The 22,016-nt window shown below is 40.4% G+C and overlaps 1 protein-coding gene across 2 annotated transcripts in view; it reads right to left on the bottom strand.

Annotated features, from left to right (window-relative positions):
* The window catches only part of LOC143341311 (uncharacterized), a 345,306-nt gene that overhangs the window by 122,353 nt on the left and 200,937 nt on the right, over positions 1-22,016 (bottom strand). For both annotated transcript variants that reach the window (XM_076764161.1, XM_076764160.1), the window contains exon 6: positions 3,582-3,694. In XM_076764161.1, coding sequence (XP_076620276.1) covers positions 3,582-3,694 — 113 coding nt within the window. The remainder of the gene's footprint in view (positions 1-3,581; positions 3,695-22,016) is intronic.

Here is a 22,016-nt window from a genome sequence, read left to right as displayed (position 1 = left end):
TACGCTAATGCGTTGCAGCGATGTGCGCCTGGAAACGTTATCCAGTTGGAATTAATCGGAGATCATGCAGAGAAACATTTTCAAAATATAGAAATAATTTCCTATTTGGAAGATGTAGTTTCAGCCATAACGTTTCGTATTCGTTTAATGCAAAACTCTAGTCGCGAATATTATTAATAATTTTTACAAATTTCACTTCACCGTTCTAAAAACATGATTTTATTTTACAGTTTGCGAATAAGAATTTAATAAATTCTAGTGTAAAATGACAATTACTTTCTGCATGTGATGATTGCAACTTTTTCAAAATGGAGGACACTGAGGACAGTCGAGTTTTATGTGCAGAGACTGCGTTAGAATGTTTTTGGAGAAAGTTTACAGGTAAACAGCGTATGCAAGTAATTTAAAAAATTGACGTTTCGAACGGGAACACCCCCGCGGGACTGTTGTCCCATTGCAACTGAATTTTCGGGGTCGAGACAGCCTTCATCGACCCGGTCGCAAATAGGAGACGGTCCCGTGGGTATTGATATCGCGATACCCACTTTTCGAAACGGCGATTCGCAGAAGTTCCAAGCGGGATCGACGCTCCCAGCGTCGTTATCGCTTTAGCCCGGGACATCTAAATTCGCCCCAGAGCCAGGAATGTCTGCGCGTTGCCCTTATTCGGTTAAACCCCGGACTATCCTGCACTTAAGCTCGCATAATTTCCGTCCTAACTAGGGAGAAATTACGCCCCTGTTCTGTTTGCGCGAGGAAATTCGTGCGTCCACTGTCCCGTATCGTCTCACGGACTCCGCCATCGCGATCTTCCACATCGCGCAGCATCTACGACCAAGGGTTCCACGACCGTTCTGGAATTAACGTCGAGCGCAAACGTTTCACATAGTGCGAGGGTCTTGGAAAACCCGAACACTTCTCACATTTTCTCGGATTTCCCTTTGGCCAGAAATAAAGTGTTCTCCAAACGGGGGACACATTAAGGAAACAACCCTCTTACGCGACGCAAGTGTCACGACTGACGATCTGCAGGACAGCTTTGATTATGATTCCATTTTCAGAGAAAAAAATTCGAGTAGGTGGACAAATTTTTCGACGAAATTAAAAAATTTCGTAACGTTTTGGAAAAATTATTTTTGGCTGCGGGGGTCAATTACAATCATTTTTGGTGAATAGATATACCCCCGAAATCCTACCCATTTTCTAGAAAAAAATTCGAGAAGATGTGAAATTTTTCGACGGGAAAAAAAAAATTTCAAATCGTTTTGGAAAAATTATTTTCGGTTGCGTGGGTCAATCACAATCCTTTTTCGTCATTACACATACCCCCGAAATCCTACCCACTTTCGAGAAAAAAATTCATCACTGAAAATTTCATGTCTGACCATACCGTCGATATGTTTCACTGAAATTTCATGTGTATCTTTAAAACATCATAATTTCCGAACGGATTGGACGATTTTAATGTTTAAAAAAGCAAACTACGCGTATTTTGATGGAGAATACGTACAAATCGTAAAAATATTCGAAAAGTTGGTGCTTGACCCCACAAAATGAGAAAAACCCCATAAAAATGGTCCAATTTTCAAACAGCTATAACTCCTACAATTATGAATATATTTCAATGAAACTTTTTTCTGAAGTAGAGCTCATGGGTACCTACAGAAAAGTATTAGACAACTTTTCTGTAGGGCGTCAGATAAAATTACTAAAAATGAAAAACGAAATTCTAAGAAAAATCGACAGGGGTCAGCTGCTTAAATTTTTTGGCGAAAAAAAAAATTTCAAATCGCTCTGGAAAAAATATTTTTGGCTGCAGGGGTCAATAACAATCATTTTTGGTCAACAAACATACCCCCGAAATCCTACGCATTTTCGAGAAAAAAATTCCTTACCGAAAATATGATGTGAGACTAGAAATGTTTTCCCGAAATTGGAAAGCATTCTATGATTCTAGAAACTGAAACAAGCTTATATTTTTGCTGAAGGAAAATTACATCAAGACTATCTTCTGATGAAATTATACATATGGTAGTGTCCAGGTAAATAAAAGATTTGTCGATCGTAGGGTGCTTCGTTGTTAAGAAAATCAGTTTCAATAACGTTTGGTATATGTATGATCGAGTAACAACTTCAATCGTCTAATAAAATAGTTAAATAGTGAAAGAATACGATTGACTTAAATTTTTTGACGACGTTTCTAAACACACTGATGGAGATACCTTGTTATATGTTTTAACGAGGTAACAGATGCGTTAGCGATGCACAATAGTATCGAATGGCGAATTTTCTCGAAAACGAGGCCTCGCGAGAAACAATTTCGTTCTACATTCCCGACGTGTCTTTGCACCTAGAATCAGCTTCCACTCGGTCGTGCCACCCACCTCGAAATGCCCTGTACGTAACGTGGAACCGCTGTATCTAGTTGAAGATTGATGTAGTACAGTTGAAATCCAGGTTCCAGGCTATTACCGAGGAAAATGTACTCGGTAATGATACGATCGCATAATATCCCGCAGGTAGATAAAGGTATCAGTAACGAAGGCAGTTACCGAGTGGATCAATGTTTGATCTGATGGCTGCAACTGTGTCACTCCGAACCTGTCTCCCTGCTCCATGTCGGTCGGAGAGCGAAATTTGCGTGCGTCGTGTCGCCTGATAAGTCTGTCGTAACCTGATTGGCTTGTACAAGTAACGACACTGACATCGCGTCCTTGTCTTTTCTCTATCCGATCGTGTTCGTCTTCCAAACGTTCAAGGACTCGACCTTAAGACGTTGACGATCGCATAAATATTCGCGAAATTTCTTTGGCCAAGGTTTCGTATTTATAACATTATATCTGAATTTATTCCCGACAATTAATTCTTTTCAGCTCTCTGAGATGTCACGATTCGAGATTCAGTACCTCTGTGATTTTTGTTTGCATTGATTTCACGTTGTAAAAATAAAAATTGCTCAGTTTCAACGTTCCTGAGTACTGATACTTCTTATATTCCAATTTTTAATTTTAATTTTTCTTATGGTAAGGAATTGTATACGTTGAGGATCTATGATTTCTTCTCTAATCTCATCTCTTGTATTTTTCATGTTCTTAAATTAACAATTTCAATAAACCTTCCCCTTTACTCTGTGTAATAATTGTCCAATATTCAATGTTAATTTTTCTTATTCTCTAACCTCATTTCTTGTAATTTTGATATTTTTATACCATCGATTACTTGACAGAAACTATTTTGAAAGCAGCTATTTAATTGCTAAACCTTGCTCTCTGTATGATAATTTCTATATTGTCTTTCTTTATAAAATGTGCTCGATACGACGAGCAACTTTAATTTTATTCCGTAAGTTACAAAAATTCTCAAATATTCCGACCTCTCAACTTCCTCGAAAGAATATTATAATATTCATCACGGATAAAAGGGGAATTTGAAAACAACGTCACATCGAGTATTCATCATTCCGATGCGATTCTCGAATTTCTGTTCCTTGGTGCATTTACGTTTTCGAGCAATAAACACAGCGAAAAAGAATGGAGAAACATCGCCAGGGACATTGTTAAATTAAATGTAAAGTCTCTTACCAGTGTTGTTCACCGGATCGCCGCCTTTTACTGGCCAGCCAACGGACACGCTCGCCCTGGACGAGAAGCTGAAGTACGCCAAAAACTGGGATCTCGTGGTGTTCTCGTTTATCCTGGAACAAGTACAAATACGTGTGCTCAGCTCGGCTCACGTACATGGAATCCCGGTGTTTTACACGTTAAAACAATAAAAGAATGCCCGTGATAGATATCACGAGGCACGTTATTGCGTGACCCCACGCTGAGTCGCGATATTTACGGTTGATACTTGCTCCTAGGGGCAAGAAAATTTACGGATACACGGAAAATAATATAGAAGTGCTATCTGAGAACGATACTCTACGTTTTTCACCCCCATTTCGCGTAACCGTGATACACGAGTCGGACCATCGTCGAGACGAAGACGTTCTTTTTGCCACTTCGGCTGCTGAAACCTACTCTTTAAGACGTACTTTCTCGAACTGTTATAAAACTCGTAATATTTATATTTTTTAAAAATTCCATTTCAATGGAACCGCGAATACGAAGGGTTTAGGTCGATACAACGTGCAAATCTAGCGTTAAAGTATGCCGTGCCGGGCCCGAAGAAATTAGGATCGAACGTAAGCGAAATTGAATTTCGCGGCGAAAGAATTCGGGGGGGGGTCGATTGAAATTTCGCGGATCGGATTTCTCCGATGAAAAAGAGGATTTCCGGGGGCCGATGGTCGCGTGTACGCTTTTTATTTCGACGCGTTCGCGGTGTATCGAGCGGGGATTCGCCGCTTTTAAAAATCAATCAACGCCCCGGCAAATACATTTGCTCCCGCGATAGACGGTACGTTTCGAGTGGCGGAAAGACAACCGAAAGGACTGTGCACGTCCTGGAAACGGAAACGTGCTTGGAAACTGATAGACCGTATGGACGTGTTATTACGCGGGAGCAGTCGTTCGTGCAACGAGAAGAATCGCGGCGTGCTGGACCCGGTTCCTCGGAAGTTGCTCGCGCTCGAGAGCCTGTACGCGCGGAAAGTTCCGACCGACGATGACGAAAGAGGGATGCTCGAGCGTGTACCCACTTTCCGGTCCGAGAAATCGCCTTGTCAAAAAAAAGAAAAAGAAAAAATAGGAAGCGTCCGGGGCGTGATGTTTCCAGGAGATTGGTCGAACGTCGATTCGGGTTCCGGGTGGTCGTTCGTCGTACTCCGGGCGCTGTTTAAAAAGCAAGCACGTCGAAGTCTTTCGCCGAAATGGACGAGAATCGATATCTGAACTCCCCACCGGGAGGGGTACTTGGCCTGTGTGCGTCCTAAATAAAAAAGGGAACGGTTTCGCACCTTCACGGGCCTGGCATTCTCTTTTAATTAAGGGGGGAACTGTGATGGGTGAAAATGAAGTCAATTTACAAGAATTTTGTGGACGTAACTGTGAGACTTTTTTTTGATAAATGTTTGATGTTTTCGAAAGTACATTTCTTGAACTACTGGTAAAAATTTTGTATAAGAATATTAATTATTATAGTCATAGAAGGAACCATCGTGCAAGTTGTGGAACAAGAAATCATGCAATTTTCTTAAGCTGTGAGTAGCTTCGGTTGCACGTATGGATTTTTGAAAATAATTGTTTATTATGAAATGGTGGAACTTTGATCAACGAAGGTGGAAGTATACTATGAATAGACTGCGGATTTTTATGAAAATTGATATTTTTGTTAATGGTGTTAACGAAATGGGAGCTTTGTAGAGGATTGTTTCAACCCCCAAATATAATAATTCGTATCTTACTTTAAGTTTTATATTTTTGCATGTTAAATGCTTTTTGAATTATAATGTATTTAGTGAAGAAATGTAAAAAGATTTTCAAAAATCCAATCCAGTAAATTTTTAAAAATTTTCATCAAAAATTATGAATGGATCATTTTGACTGTCTTGGTAGTTCCAGTGTTGAATGACTCTATTGAGAGTGACGATTATCGAGAGCGACGTTCGTGGCAATATTTCAATATAAATTCGAGGACTATTAGAAAGGAAGTAGAAGAAGCGGCGTAATGGGGAAAACAATATTGGCGGCGATAAGTTTCCACGGGAGCCAATATCGACGACACCGAGACGGGAGACCGCGATACTGATGACTCTTGTGCTTTGAGACTACGGCACCGACGGCTCTGGGGATTTAGCGCTAGAAACTGGTTATCTCCGAGCATGAAATGCGATATCAACTATCCCCGGGTCGTAAGAAAGCAGTTCCGACTGTCACCGCGGCAATGACAATGCCCGGAGTCAGATTCGGTGCTAATAATTCCTGAATCATCGCGATAAGAATGATTCCTCTGTTATGGGAATGATTTGTAGCGATCCTTGGCCGCCACGATACCGGCGATTTAACCGTATCCGACGACTCACTGACCCGGTGAGTTAATACCATCGTCTGCTGAAACGAGCCACTTACTCTGAACCGCGGTCATGAAAATCGACTCTGACTCTGGACCGTGCAAGGAGACGATCGTCCAGTCGTGAAAGCAAATATCAACGATCTTTCACTGTCAAAAGCATGGCGACTCCTTTCAAAAATAAATTCAAATAGTGCAAATATAAAAACCTTGATACGTATTCACCTTTCGCCATTTGGACAATCTTAAAAAGATTAAACTTCCTTTCAATGAATTGTAAATTACCTTCTCAATTTGTTTTCAAACTTCGAATTGAAATTGAATTAAAATCGAACAATTTAATTTTTCATCCATTCTTGTAACGAACACTTATAATGATACTTCAAAGTCTCTCTAAACACCAGTATGTTCACACGACTGAAAGTACAGGACTATGTGACGACAGTTCTTGAGCTCGCCGCCAGATGGCCACGCTCAACTTTCACTTTTCTCACAAGTGCTCGATCACCTATTCCTATAAACATATTCTTTGACTGCTATACTTAGGATGAAACACTTCCCTCTTCTTTTCTATCTTCCTACGAATATCAAATCATAACGAATACAAGGAACAACAAAAAAGAAGCTTTTTTGTGTTCATATAACACGCCATATTACGAGCTAATGTTTACCTACCCCTGTCATTTAGACAATTCTAAACCTATCCACTAGAATTTACTAACAATAAGCGTTGCCCCAAGTTTGGTGAACCTAAACCATTCGAGCCTGCAACTATCTCGTCCAGATTCATCGAAATTTGATTCAATCAACCCTTGTTCTCGTTTCTCATAAATTCCTCCTCCCTACAAATTACAACCGTTTCCATGCTCGTGATTGCGCGGGAACTTGTCCCGCAATTCGACGATAAGGAATCGATAGTAAGAAGTTGGTAGAACGCAACCTGGCCTCGCAGAGGGAAGACAAGGAGTAGATTCTGGATTCGGCGTACGGGAGGGGTAGCACACCAGGAGACGGTGGCTCTAATTCAATTATTTAGTTAGGTCAGGTTAGCTCTAGTTGGGTTAGCGTCAGTCGGGGGTCAGAGGTTACTCGAGGCACTCGTAACTTCTAATTCTATTTACTTACAATAAATCTCCTTCATTCGGCACTTCGTCAACCGCTGTATTTGATTAGCTACCAATCCGGCGACAGTCTGGTGCTCTACCAGCGATGCGTTTCGAAACTTTCGACGCTTCTTGAACGCCGTTTCAGACCCGTTCGCCGCAACCAACTCTGATTCGCGGAATTGTGGAACCCTATCACGCCGCCACTGGAATATTGCTCGATATGGCGCGAAGTTTGCTTGCTAAATGGGAACAATTGCTCCCTTTGAACCATGTATCTCGCTATACGGGGTGTTTCGAAGTATAGAAAATATATATTAATCGTTAAAGAATTGTTAAGGTGTTCGAGAACAGTTTTAATAAGTCTACCAATTAAAAATCTGATTCGATCGTTTTGAGAGCAGTGTCTCTGCCCGGAGATCTGGGATCCGAGGGTTTGCAATTGATTGGGAGAATTCGGTGGTGTATTTAGAAGTTTCAGCCGCCGTGGCGCCAACAGAAACGATATCTGAGCGCAGAAATTCCCGTGGAACCCGAACCGCGTGATTTACGAGTCGAGTCTTCGAAAGTAGTTCGTGCCGCGACCAAGTTCGATCGTTCCTTCCATTGAGGTTCCAGACCTTGAAACTTTTTCATCGATCCCGTGGAAACGGGAACCGGATAGCGTTTACTCGTAGCTCGCTTACGACGCCGCAGAAGGTAATCTTGGTTTTATGGGAGAAATCGATTGGCACCTGTGCACCGGAAAATCTGTCGAAGCTGTCGCTGCTATAGGGACGTTGAAGGCCCTCTTGTTAACATCGAAAGGGCTGACAAAGGGGCGGGCTGACTCTTAACTTCGCGACCGTAGACGGTGAATAACCTTTTCTCCGCGAAAAGGGAAGAGGAAAAGGGGGGACAAACGATTCTTGCCTTTTGAATAGTTCTTGTTATTATTTGTCCTTTTCTTTTTCTACGCGAAACGTAAGGTTAATGGGAATAAAGAGAAGTTTCTAGCTGTAAAGGAACGCTGGAAATATCGCTGCACAGAGGTACTCAACAAATTGGACGACTTACTTTCAAAGGAACGAAACAGTCATTTTGTATTTTTTTTTTTTGAAACGAGCGAGGAATAACGGAGTTTAAGGGAGTCTGAAACATAGAGCTTTCTTCTGAATTTCGTATTCGAGTTCTATCGATCGCTTCTAGAAACTTTCTGCGTATATTTATAGGTAGATACAGGAAATTTAAATTTTTTCTGTTGTATTTTTTGGAGATAAAATATTATTGAGGGTTAAGGACGAGTTGCAAAATTGCTGAATTTAATACAAGACTAGAATATGATTCGAATATCTTAGCTTGCGTCAGTTTTCTCGAGATTGTAACAGATTTTAGAGAATCGTATTCCGAAGTAAACTTGTTACTTTCGACCCTAGTTTACTTCAACCCTTGAGAGGTCAATGGATCGATTTAGGGATTCTTGGCGGCAACCCTGGTGCTATTTCGAAAGAAAATTAAGAACAATCCTGGGGGAGGGTTCGCGGGATTCGTTACTCTAACGAACTTCTTTCCACGGTTTCGTTTCGAATTCCGCCCACGCGCCAGGCTCTCCGAAAATCAACTTCTCGCGAAGCATTTGCTCTTTTGAACCTTTCCTCGGTCTGTAGATGGGCCATTACAGAAGTCTTGGCTGTAACAATAGTCGATACCGAACAAAACAGACTTAGTCAAAACTTTTTACAATCTTCATTTTACACAAGCATACAGAGCATTACAAATCGATATTCAAGTCTTCAGTACTGGAAAATTAATGTCAAAATTGTCTAAAAAATAATTTTGTTTCTTAGAGAACCTCTTCATACCAGAAAAATTCATAAATTCGTATTATTAAAAACACAATTTCTAGCTTTTACGAACAATACACGTAGGAACAAAGGATCGAGCTATAATCTAGGAATTCGCAGAGCACAAAGCGATATTATAGCTTTTGAAGTCGCTTGTCGCGCCATAAAATCGTCTAAAAATCTATTCCACTCGCGACTACTTCCCATGATAAATATTCCACGCGCCAATAAAGGTTTCGTTCGCGCGTAACGACGGGTTTAGTAGGTTACAAGGAAGTATTAGGGCCGAACGAGCAAATTCGCGAACCGTGCACTCGCTCCAAAGAGAATCGGTCGTCCATTCTTTTCGCTCCTCGGGATTCGTTTCCTCTCCGCGTTATTTCATTCACGGGAACTTTCCCTCGAATCCTATGCAGGGAAGTAGTTATTCCCATTACGGTATTCCTCCTCCACCTCCCGTTCTTCTCGTCTTTGGTTCGATAAATTGATTCGAGACGCGGCGCTTTTCTTCGTTCATCTTTATTTCCTTCGATAGAAACGGGCACGAAGAAACGATTAATGAAACTGTACACTGTCGATTTCAATACACGAAGGACATACGAGGCACTTGAACAAACATTGCTCTCTCGATACGACGACTTTTTAAATACTTTTCATCATTGGAATTCGTAATAATTAATTTACGATTGGAGACGATATTCATTTTCGTATTTCTTGAAATACGAATAGATATTTATTGGGAATTTCATGTAGAATTTAAAGATCAGAATGTCAGGGACATCAAAAGAGAATGTTTCTTTCTCATAGAATTTTTCTTTGTAATAAAATATTTTCCTTAAATAATTATACACTTATAAATTATGATTGAAATGTATATTCTCACATATACAGGGTGATCGGCCAACCCTGGGAAAAATTTTAATGGGAGATTCTAGAGGCCAAAATAAGACGAAAATCAAGAATATTAATTTGTTGATGGAGGCTTTGTTAAAAAGTTATTAACATTTAAAGTCCCGCCTGTCCTGAATTTTTTTTCTAGAAAGTGGGTAGGATTTCGGGGGTATGTCTATTCACCAAAAATGATTGCAATTAACCTCCGCAACCGAAAATAATTTTTTCAGAATTAATTAAAAATTTTTTTTTTCGTCGAAAAATTTAGGCACCTAGCTTTGTCGATTTTTCTTAAGAATTCCATTTTCATTTTTAGTAATTTTATTTGACACCTTACAGAAAAGTTGTCTAATACTTTTTTGTAGGTACCCATGAGCTCTACTTCAGAAAAAAGTTCCATTGAAATATATTCACTATTGTAGGAGTTATGGCTGTTTGAAAATTGGACCATTTTTATGGGGTTTTTCTCATTTTACGGGGTCAAGGACCAACTTTTCGGGTAATTTTGCGATTTGTACATATTGCCCACCAAAATACGCGTAGTTTACTTTTTTAAACATTAAAATCGTCCCATCCGTTCAGAAGTTATGATGTTTTAAAGATCCACATGAAATTTCAGTGAAACATATCGACGCTATGGTCAGACATGAAATTTTCGGTGATGAATTTTTTTCTCGAAAGTGGGTAGGAATTCGAGGGTATGTGTAATGATAAAAAATGATTGTAATTGACCCCCGCAACCGAAAATAATTTTTTTAGTATGATTTGAAACTTTTCAATTTTCAGAGTAACAGACAGTTACGATCAGACATTATATTTTCAATAATGAATTTTTTTCTCGAAAATGGTTAGGATTTCAAGGGTATGTCTATTCACAAAAAATGATTGTAATCGAGTCCCGCAGCCAAAAATAATTTTCTCAGAATGATTTGAAATTTTTTAATAACTTTTTAATGAAGCCTCTAGAATCTCGAATTAAAATTTTTCCCAGGGATGGCCGAACACTCTGTATACTTCAGTAATTCTTATTTGCTCTCTTGCTAGCTATATATACAAATATAATTCGTATCCTGATCTGTTAAATTAGATGAAAACAACGTTATCGTTCGCCTTTGTTGCAACGATAGCCCAACAAACGATAAGATAATCCTTCGTTTCGAATTTAGTCCAGCCGGATCGTAGGCTCGGGCTATTGTTCGTCGGCCAGAGGCTGGTTTTCCATGCATAATCGTCGGCCAGAATGCGGAACGAGAGGGAAATCTTGACTGTCGCGGTAAAGAGCGTTATCTCGGCCACATTCGAATCTCTTAATTGCATTATTTGCATGGAGACGAGGCCTGATCTCGGAGGCCGACGATTTTCTTACGAAACTCCGCGCCGGAGATTAAACGAATGAGCAGTGGGTAAAAAAGGATCGAGAACAAGCGACGTTAAGCTGTCTGATTCCAGTAAGCATCAGCTTATTTTCCACGATCAGCATGCATTATTTATACTTGGATTCGGGTTGCTTTATAAATTTTAAACGAATTATTGTTAATATTGATAAATCCTCCGGAGACATTTACAGCGAACGTTGCACGATCGTAGATTAAAATTCGTGGCATCAGAGTGACATATATTCGATAAGTAGCTTTCCAAAGCTGGGCTTTAATGAGCTGAATAAGAGAACGATTTGGATAATTCTGTAGCTGACTTTTTAGCGTATTCATAAATCTATTTTGGTATGTTCTAGAAAGTGGGTATAAATTTGTTTTTGATTTAAAACGGGTGACAGTTATAACTCGCGATTTACGTATTCGGTATCGTCCTATCTATAGATCTCATTAAAATCAGACAGTTCGTTTTGTCATGATATGAATAAACTGTGACCCGCTGTGCACCGCCACCTATTTCCAGCCAATCATCTGACGACAATAATAGCGGCCACTCGAGCCACATGTCGAGATTTAATCGGAAAATCCGTCGACGAGATAAATCCGGTGCCTGTATCTGGGGCGATTGAAACATTTAAATGTTTCCTTTTTAATCAGCGCCCTTAATGCATCAGTTCCTTTTAAAATCTTCGTTCTAAAGGAACTCGGTAAATTCGTTAAATGGGAATTTTACATCGTTAGCCCTACAGATTCTCAAATTCAATTATCTTGGAAGCCTCACGCGGAAAACTTCCTCCCACATTTTCAATTTATTTCTGGCCAAAGAACCACTTTGCCCCCGAGCATAGAAACTTACCGAGAATAATTCTTATTATTCGCGTGTGCGAAATGCATTACAGAACCCAGGGAAACGTTGACAGAATGTATTACTTGGCTCTAGCGAAACAGATTTCGTTTCCAAGAGAATTCAAATGGAAATGGACATACAACGTGGCCATCGATAGTTTTAAATACGAAAGTTAAATCAGCCTCCAATCTGTGCAGTTCCAATGGGTTAGAAATAAATCCGTTGATTATCGGAATCCACTCCTAATCTGACTTAAGTGCTGATCGACAAGTAATTCTGGAATTTTTAAATAAATTGTTCGATTTCGAATACGGATAATATTCCATCCGTGACACTCGTTTCCGCGGGCCAATTTTAGTAAGTTCTGTAATTTCTAAAAAATACTTCGTATTAAATATTGATTTAGTAATATTTACATTCATTGCAAAGGAGGCAAAATTTTCCTTTGGAACGAGGACGACGAAAAGAATGGGAAAGAATTCGCCCCGGAGGCATAAGATCAGACAGTCGCTAATGGCGTTTACAATCTCACCCTCCTCTGGGCAGAAGCTTTCCACGTCAAGATTCCGACAAATCAGCGGCGGGGATTCACGGAATACACAGAGCCAGAAACAAGAATATCGGGCTCAGACGTGCATAAAGGACGCGTTCAGGGGTGAAATCTGTTTCCTCTCGGAATACACCATTTTCTGGGATTACAAAATACTTCGACAGCCGGCTGGCACAGAAGAGTAAAAGCCTCTGATCGAAAGGCAGTTCGGATGTAAAGGAAATAAAGGGCGCGATGGCGCGCGAAGGGAGAAGCACACCGTGAAAAATTCCGCAACGGTTCGGGACGGGGTTAAAGGTCGCGGGGGCGAAGAAGCTCTGTCAATTTCTTCCCGCTACGAATGTTTCGTCCTTCTCTATTCAGGCGTGAATCCATATTTTTCCCGGGTACCAATATATATCCCAGATACGTAAGTAAACAAATCTCTCGTGAAGCATTACGTCCGCGTCGCGCAATACGTTCGCAGAAATTGCATTTTTATTGACATCCCCCGCCCATCCACCCCCCAACCCCCAACCCGTTGCTTTCTTCGATACCGTACGGCCGCTGGAAACGATATCGCCGAAGTCATCGGGGTCACCGGTTATCGAATCGACGTGGAACGATCTCGACCGTGAATAAAATTGTGTCTCGGTCGTTTATCCAGAAATCGGATCCGCTCGTCGCGGACGGGGGGATTCTTTTTTTTTGGATCTTTTCACGCAGGAAAATCACGTAACACCGATTGTGCTGGAGAATTCGTGGGATTCCTTTCCGTTACTCTTACGATTTTACGAAATCTAGATAACTGTGGAAGTTTTATATAATTGTAATCACGCGTGGAGATGGTACCATTGCTTTCGTTTGGAGAATCTGGTGAGAAACAGAGGAAAAGACTGGATGAAGATGATCATTGCTGGGGCAGGAAACACGGAAAGGACGTCTATTATTTAAATAATATAATTTGAGAAGGATAAGTGTACAGAAATAAAAGTGGCAAATTTTTCACAGAAACGAAAGTGAAGAATTATAGTCCAATCTCTTAACATAAAATAGATAATAAAACTGTGGGAATTGCAATGTAATAAATGAAGTTCTAAGATACTCCTGAGTAATTTAAAGAACTAATTTTACCACTCAAATCTTTCATCAAATGATTTCCACCAAGAACAACATTGTTTGATGTCATCTAGAATTTTCAGATTTCTGGGAGAGAGAATTCAGGGGAACGGAAGATTCTGTAAAAAAGAGTGTCACTGGTGGGAAGTTGGGGATGGAAATGCAGACGAGATGGAACCGGGAAAGGGTAAAAGGAGCCAAGAAAGGAATCGCGTTAGAATGCGTCTTGTCCTTCGCGGCGACTCGAAATCCGTGTCTCACGGGGTCTGGAACGCGCGTGCAGGGCGCGTCGATTGCCAGCGAACCGGAAGCAACGTCGGAAGTGGCGGTGTCCTGGACGAGGAGGATTTTCCATTTCGATCGCGCCGCACAATGGCGGAATAAAATTTTTGCCCGTCGAGTGACACGTAGATGTAGATAAGACGCGCGTTATCTGTCGCGCTGAGGCAGAGGTTTTGGAAAGCCGACTGAGAGATACTGTCAAAGGGAAAACACGGGATTTCGATTCCCATCGATAAATGGCGATCCGCGTGGAATTCCAACGCCCGTACCTAGTACGAGCTTTGAAGCTGGATAGATCATCTAATGAATAAAATTGTGAAAGTAGTACAGTAAAAAGTAATTTTTTTCATTTTTACTACCCCATTTAATTAATTGGGTATTCTTCGAAAATTGTTGGGCTTTAGACTTTCACGTGAATCCAGTCGATGAGTCTTGATGGTTAGATTTCATTCAGGTAAGTGGAACAGGACCATTCCTAAACACTCAAGTAGTAAGAATCGAAAATTGGCCGGACAAGTAGTAAGAATCGAAAATTTATCACAGTAGTAAGAATCTGTAATTGAGCAGACCTAACCCAGACTTAAACACTAAAATTCGAGCATTCTGAAGACAAATGCAATGACTGTAGGTCTCTGACCACAAACAATGGAAAATACACGAATACTATAAAATTTCATACTAGTCTATTAGAAATTAATACGTATCGTAGTTAGTAAGTTTTTTTGAAGCAAAAATGTTATTTACAGAAGTTGTAGGATCTGAATGCGTACATAATATAAATGTTGGAGATACAGAGGAGATACAGAAGTCACTTTTGTTCTTTTTTAATGGAAGCATCGTAATCTTGAGGATCAAAACGACCCGGAAACGTCCATGGTTTCATTGAATTCTCGAGTCCAGATTTGTAACGACAAGAGACAGAGACATTAAATTAACGACGGTTGGGAAACACGTTGGAAAAAGTGACGTTTGGGAAGTGTGATCGTCGGGCTCTGACGAGGAGTTCACGCAAATATGGATGGGACAGGCATTATCCGCGGTATCAAGAAAAGAAATCGCTGTAGGTCCGGAACAGCTATCTGTCCGGATGAGAATTCGATCTCAGGATCACGGAGACACTTCTCGAGACGTCTGTCGACTCGAAGCGTTTCGAAATCCCCATACGATTCGTGGTCGAGACAACGAAGTCATCAAAAGACGTAAATTATTCTTGGAAAATTTACCTTTGGTAAATCGATCAAATAATGTTCAACGTTTTCAGATATTTTTCAAAAATATCTGCACATTCTCCGTATCAGAAAAAGCCTTTGCAACGCCTTAACAAAAAATTTTGCCATAACAGAGTCGTGGAATTGCATGATTTCGAAACTTGTGCGTCGCTGAATGAAGAAACTTATCGCGGAACGCGGAGAAGACGACTCCCCCGTAACAAAGTGCGTGCGTTTCGAACAACTTTGGTCGTTTATGGATACAATTGGAGAGTTTGCCTTCATTAATCTGAGCAAGCATGTTTTCGTTGAAGCTTTCGACCACGATATTTCGATTTTGCTCGATAGTGAATAAAAATGAAAAGTATTCTAAAAGAATTTGTCAGAAAATTAATTATGGAAAGTTTCTGACACGAACGGTTTGTAACAGAGTGAATAAAACGTACGTTAATTTCGAAATTCTCGTTTTCAACCGTTTATATTCGGTCCTTTCCGGTAATTAACAATTTTAAAAAAATGTAGCATAAAAGGGGGTTATAAAATTACTTCAAGAGATACTTTACGACGCAATTAACAAACTGAAAAAAATATGCTGTGACATAAGTTAAATTATGAGAGAGAAAGAGAGGTACCACATTCATTACTAAATTCATGGCATCACCTTTTACCAGGCAATTTAATTTATATTAAAGTACACTTTTCACATTTTATTAATTTCAAAAATCTTCCGGCGTGTCCCGCGTTCTTTCTCGTAACACGCTTTCTTTCGAAGCTTCTAATTCCATAAGTGGACCAAATAAAAATGGTCGAAACGTACGTGAATTTAGACACAAATATACGCTTTATAAAATGCATATTATTTACCCTCGAAACAATATATAAAATGAATCTTTTTGGGTTGGAAACTGAACCGTCGCGCTCGACAGGGGAACATATCAGCGATAAAATATACTTTCAAGACAAATCCTCTTCTATTTTAATCGCGAACCGTAATTTTTAAATTAAACCAGTAATAAATTAAGCTCGTCCGCGGGGGAAAGACCGCGAACGGGATTCGCAAAAAGACGAAATGGAAGCATTTGTCTCTTCCTCTTTTCTCCGTTCAGTTTCCATCGGACGAACTTTTTCCCGCGCCGGTGTCATTCAATTTTGATCGATCGCCTCCCTCCCCCGTACCAACCCCCGGCGTATTCTTTTCTTCCCCCCGTCCGATGGAAAATACATTGACCCAGATCCAGCGCGCGAAGAACAAAAAGCCTCGACGCGAGAGACGAAAAATCTCCCGAGGCGCGAGACCCGCGTCGCGGCATCAATCAACAAGAATAATTATTAGGGGAATACGTGCTCGAAATCGCGGGGGGGGGGGGGGGGCGTTGTGTACGGAAGCTACGAAGGACCGAAAATCGATTACAACGTGAAAACGGGCCCACAGAAGGCGCACAAAGCTCCTAATGAATCGTGTTCGAGTCTCTTGGGCGCACCACAGCGATCCAGAAGCATAATTATCATTCCAAACGCTTCTGCGAGCTGTGACTAACGTCGTATCGATGCTATCGATAGTTGAGACATCGTCCATCTTGATTTGGAGACTTTAAATTAAAGATCGAAAGCTGGTGTGTGTTTTTGAGGTTTTGGGATTCTATTTTGCTGTTTTCTTCGCTTCAGGACTAGATTCCACACATGAAAACAAAATAAAAAGTCCTATGGTAAGTTTCAGTGTTAAATTGTAAAAAGTATACTCCATTGGATTCTTGCAAATTTACGCGAGGGTTTCCATAAGAGAATGAATAAACATTTATTTCCATTGCACTATACATTTCTTCGACTATCTATCGTTTGAATACCCTTTTAGTGTTACCGTACGCGAGACTGAAATTCAACGTACGTACCCCTTCGCGTTTACAAAAATTGCTGTTAGAGAGTAATAGCGTTAATCAGAAATTTTCTACCAAAGACAGAACGTGCACCAGTCGTATTTGGGTGGCGTTTGGTATCAGTCGGACAGTAACAAATTTTCCTACCAAAGGTCGGAGTAATTTCTTATCGAATCGCTCGAACCGGGGATCAAAATGTATCGTATCGGTTCCGTCACTAGCCGTGACCCCGACGCGGTGCTTTTCCGCCCCCGCGGTCGAAGGTCTTGTTTATTGTTCGATGGGAATCGATTTGGTAAGTGGGCCATCCCCGACAACGAAGGCGCGAAGCCGTTGACAGGGTGTCGATAACCCTCGAACCGGAGGAAATGGAAAGAGGAGGGGGGCGGGAGGGTGGCAATCGGACTCGTAGAATACCGATAATATCTCCCTTTTGCTGGGATTGCTGAAACGGGGGTTGGCGGGTACGGTTGAAGTTCGATGCATCCCACGATCTTCCCCGTCATAACCAGTCCACGTACCGGCAACCATCCTCCTCCCCTCGACCATCCACCGTCCTCGTTTCGATTCTCAAAACCGTCACGCGAAACTCGATATTAAAACTCTGCTCGAGTCCCGGGTTCTGCTTGAATTTCGAGAAACCGGGGATTTTAATCGGCGAAACTCGCCGCTTCCTCCGATTGTAACCCCCTCCCCTAACGGCGTTTCGCGTCGAGGAAGTTTTTCGACTTCGTGTAGAGGCAGGGGGGGTGGAATTCATTAAGCGCGAGCCCCGTATAACGCCGCAGCCACGATGAGGTTATATTGCTTCGTCGATACTACGGGCCAACGGGGGTTTATAGCGCGGTTGCGCTACCCTGGAACGAGGGATGTAATTATGGACGAAGAATGAGAATGGATGATACGTGTTTCTTCGAGCTATCGGTTCCGGTAATACACGCGTTGTTGTCGAATTTATTGGGACGAGAAAATTCCTCCCATTCGGGAAATCCGTAATGAGGAATGCCACGACCGATGCGCGTGTCTGTTACTGTAAAAGTTGGAAGCCATTTAGGAAGCATTAAAACTCTACTTCGCGAACAACTCAAGCGACTCGTCACAGATCTACCACTCTGGAATTAGAAAATTGAGTTCTAAAATTGAGACGTTGAGAGAAATGAATCTGAATAGTATTTTGTGAATTTTACCCCTTGTCATAGAATGACGAGTCTGACTCGCCACAACTTCTTCATGATAAGTTTCACGATCATGAGTCTACTCGTCATCGAATCTTATTAATTAAAATCAACACATTTTTACCAAATTAAATAGTATACGAAATTACTAAAAATCAAAAACGAATTTTTAAGAAAAATCGACAAGGGGTAGGTGCTCAAATTTTTCGACGAAAAAAAAAAATTTCAAATCAATCTAAAAAAAATATTTTCGGTTGCAGGGGTGAATTATAATTATTTTTGGTGAATAGATATACTCCCGAATCTTACCCATTTTCGAGAAAAAAATTCAGTCAGGGCTGAACTTTAAACGTTAATAACTGTTTAACGAAGCCTCCATCAACAAATTGGTATTCTTGATTTTCGTCTTATTTTGGCTTCCAGAATTTCCCATTAAAATTTTTCCCAGGGGTGGCCGAACACCCTGTATAATACAATATGCACATTTTCAGTGGCCAGAGTTCACTTTCATTCAGGATCAAAAATAAAGGGGATGAAACATTGATTCAATGCTTAAATGAATACTTCGACGAGACACTATGGAACTAGAAAAATCAATTCTAAAATTCAGACATCGAGGGAAATAAATTTGAATAGTATTTCGTGAATTTTAACAAGATTACTAAAATAAGTACCGAAACAAATTTTAAGTTATATCTTCGACAGCCTAAAATAAAAATTCTAATTTTCCAGAGTATTACACGGTTTAGATCCGAACATCTCAAAATCTTTAATCCATAATATTCTGAATAACCTTATAACCAATATTTATTTCCAATATTATTTTTTTAAACACACTTCGTGAAGCTCTCATGAAGTTCAAAGAAATTGTTCCTAATGTCGAGCACGGAATTCCTATTGTATCGTGGAAAATGTTTGCCAGACGCTGCGTTTATTTTACTTTAACGCGCTCGTTAAGACGTCGATCGTTCGAACGGCGAACGGGCAAGTTCGAGGTGTTCCCAATTTACGTTCGTGAAACTTTGATGAAGTTTTGGCTAGTGATTCGAGTCGCCATAACCGGCGCAGCAGATGGTAACGCGTCGAATCAATTTAGAACGATCGCATGTTTGACGCGATTTGCGGGTTTCCGCGTACCTTGGCCGGCGCGATCGATCATCGTTGCGAATGATGATCGACCAGAGCACAATGTGGGATTCTGGGCGACCGTTCTTTCGATGCAAAACCGACATAAACGACTTCTTTATTTCCTCGAGTTCCCTCGTATCGAACCGATCGATCGAGTATCACAATGGAGACCGCTAATAATGCAAACCGTCGTTTCCGCCATGTTCTCGATAATGACAGTAACTTGTTAACAACTAAAGCGCACGGATGTAATACAGGTTAAATAATGCCGCAACGGAGCGAGCAGCGAATTATAAAACACGGAATAATTAATATACTGAATGAACCTCTTCGTTCGACTCGTAACTTTTTCACTGCAATTTACCGGGCGTCGTTGGTCCTTTAAAAAAAATTCTTTTCACGTTAGCCATTCAACGTTCAGATGCAATTTCGAGACAGCGGTTTTGAACTTTCGTCGAAACTTTTAGGACAAAGAACGATTTCGTCGTAAATAGAGACCTGCAAAGGTTAACGTCGTTAAGGCGGTCTCTGAGGGGGCGAGAATAAAATCCGTACTCGGTTAAAAAGGGCCGTTTTAATACAATTTTCGCCGTCTCGCGATTCACTTTCGTATCGAGCACACGGGGCACCAGCTATCGCGTTAAAACGAGCCCGCGGATTATGAATGTTCGGTACGCAAAGGAACGATGGAAAATCCTGAAAATTAAGTGCCCCCGGAGCGACTCGTGTTCTTCCTTTCAAGGATGGCTTTTGATGCTCGACTCTCGGAGGCCCGGGCACTGTGGGTTCAAGCGAAATTACCTCGGCGGTTGCCGTAAACAGGATACTTGAGAGGATGCTGGATTATAATCCCAAAGGGGACTCACTTTCGTACACCACTCGCAGACGTTCTGCCTAAAGTTAAATGTGATTTGCTCTGCCCTCGGTGGACAGATACGAATCGCATAAAAGTTTACGTGTTTTTCGGTGCCTTTTCCGGCCCCGCTGCGCTGAAAGCCGGGATTCCGCCGCCGGAGTCCGCAACATTCAGCCCTCTGTATTTACATTAAAAGAAAACGCGAGCTGTATGATTAACGAAGTAATCTCGACGACACGCTGGAACAAGAAACGAAATTTCTCGACGCCTTTGCGGGGGAAAGATTGCTAAAATTGCATCACTTGGTACGCTTTATTTCTTATTTTAATATTAAAGACTCAGCCTTTAACTCTTTTCATGTAAACTGTTTTCATCTGTAAATTTGTATACTAATAGCACGTGTCGAATTTTTGGATTTATTCTGAAATGAAAAATATTTCGACTTTCTTAGTAATATACAGGGTGTTCGGCCACCCCTGGGAAAAATTTTAATGGGAAAATGAAGAATATTAATTTGTTGATGCAGGCTTCGTTAAAAAGTTATTAACGTTTAAAGTTTCGCCCGTATTGAATTTTTTTCTAGAAAATGCGCAGGATTTCGGGAATATGTCTATTCACCAAAAATGATTGTAATTGACCCCTACAGACAAAAATATTTTTTTTAGAACGATTTGAAATTTTTTTTTTCGTCGAAAAATTTAGGCACCTACCACCCGTCGATTTTTCTTCAAAATTCCTTTTCCATTTTTAGTAATTTTGTTTGATATCCTACAGAAAAGTTGTCTAATACTTTTTTGTAGGTACCCATGAGCTCTACTTCAGAAAAAAGTTTCATTGAAATATATTCACTATTGTAGGAGTTATGGCTGTTTGAAAATTGGACCATTTTTATGGGGTTTTTCTCACTTTACGGGGTCAAGGACCAACTTTTCCAATATTTTTAGAATTTCTACATATTCTACACTAAAATGCGCGTAGTTTGCTTTTTTAAACATTAAAATCGTCCCATTCGTTCAGAAGTTATGATGTTTTAAACATACGCATGAAATTTCAGGGGAACATATCAATGGTATGGTCAGACATTATATTTTCGGTAACGAATTTTTTTCTCGAAACTGGGTAGGATTTCGGGGGTATGTTTATTCACCAAAAATGATTGTAATCGACCCTTGCAACCAAGAATAATTTTTTTAGGATGATTTGAAAAATTTTTTTTTCACCGAAAAATTTCAGCACCTACCCGAATTTTTTTCTCAAAAGTGGGTAGGATTTCGGGGGTATGTGTGTTCACCAAAAATGCTTATAATTGACCCTCGCAACCAAACATAATTTTTTCAGAATGATTTGAAATTTTTTAATTTAATTTTTTAATAACTTTTTAACGAAGCCTCAATCAAGAAATTGATATTCTTGATTTTCGTTTTATTTCGGCCTCTAGAATCTCCCATTAAAATTTTTCCCAGGGGTGGCCGAACACCCTGTATAGCCCAATGCATCGATGCATAACAGCGAATAAAACTAATACAAAAGCATAGAGAATATACTGCAACAGCCATGTCAAACTCATTCTGGCCTGGGGGCCAATTTGCTCTTTGCTAACGCGTTTCGAGCTCCGCTGTTACTTTACAGCGGTCGAAATTTTTGGTTATACCACTATCATTGTTATATTAATACAAAAAGAAGAATATATATATAGGGTCAAGCACGAATTAGTCCACACGATTTTTCAGCACCTTTCAACAAGAAATTGCAGTTGCTTAAATTCCAAAACAAACTGATCTTCGATATAAAATTAAGGTTACTGTTATATTTTTAAATGGAGGTATTCTTAACTTCATAGTATTGCAGGTGGCGTCTAG

This window comes from Colletes latitarsis, chromosome 4, assembly GCF_051014445.1.
Source record: "Colletes latitarsis isolate SP2378_abdomen chromosome 4, iyColLati1, whole genome shotgun sequence".
Classification (NCBI taxonomy): Eukaryota; Metazoa; Arthropoda; class Insecta; order Hymenoptera; family Colletidae; genus Colletes; species Colletes latitarsis.
The sequence above is the reverse complement of the archived record's forward strand: the minus strand, read 5'-3'. Positions and strand labels throughout refer to the sequence as shown.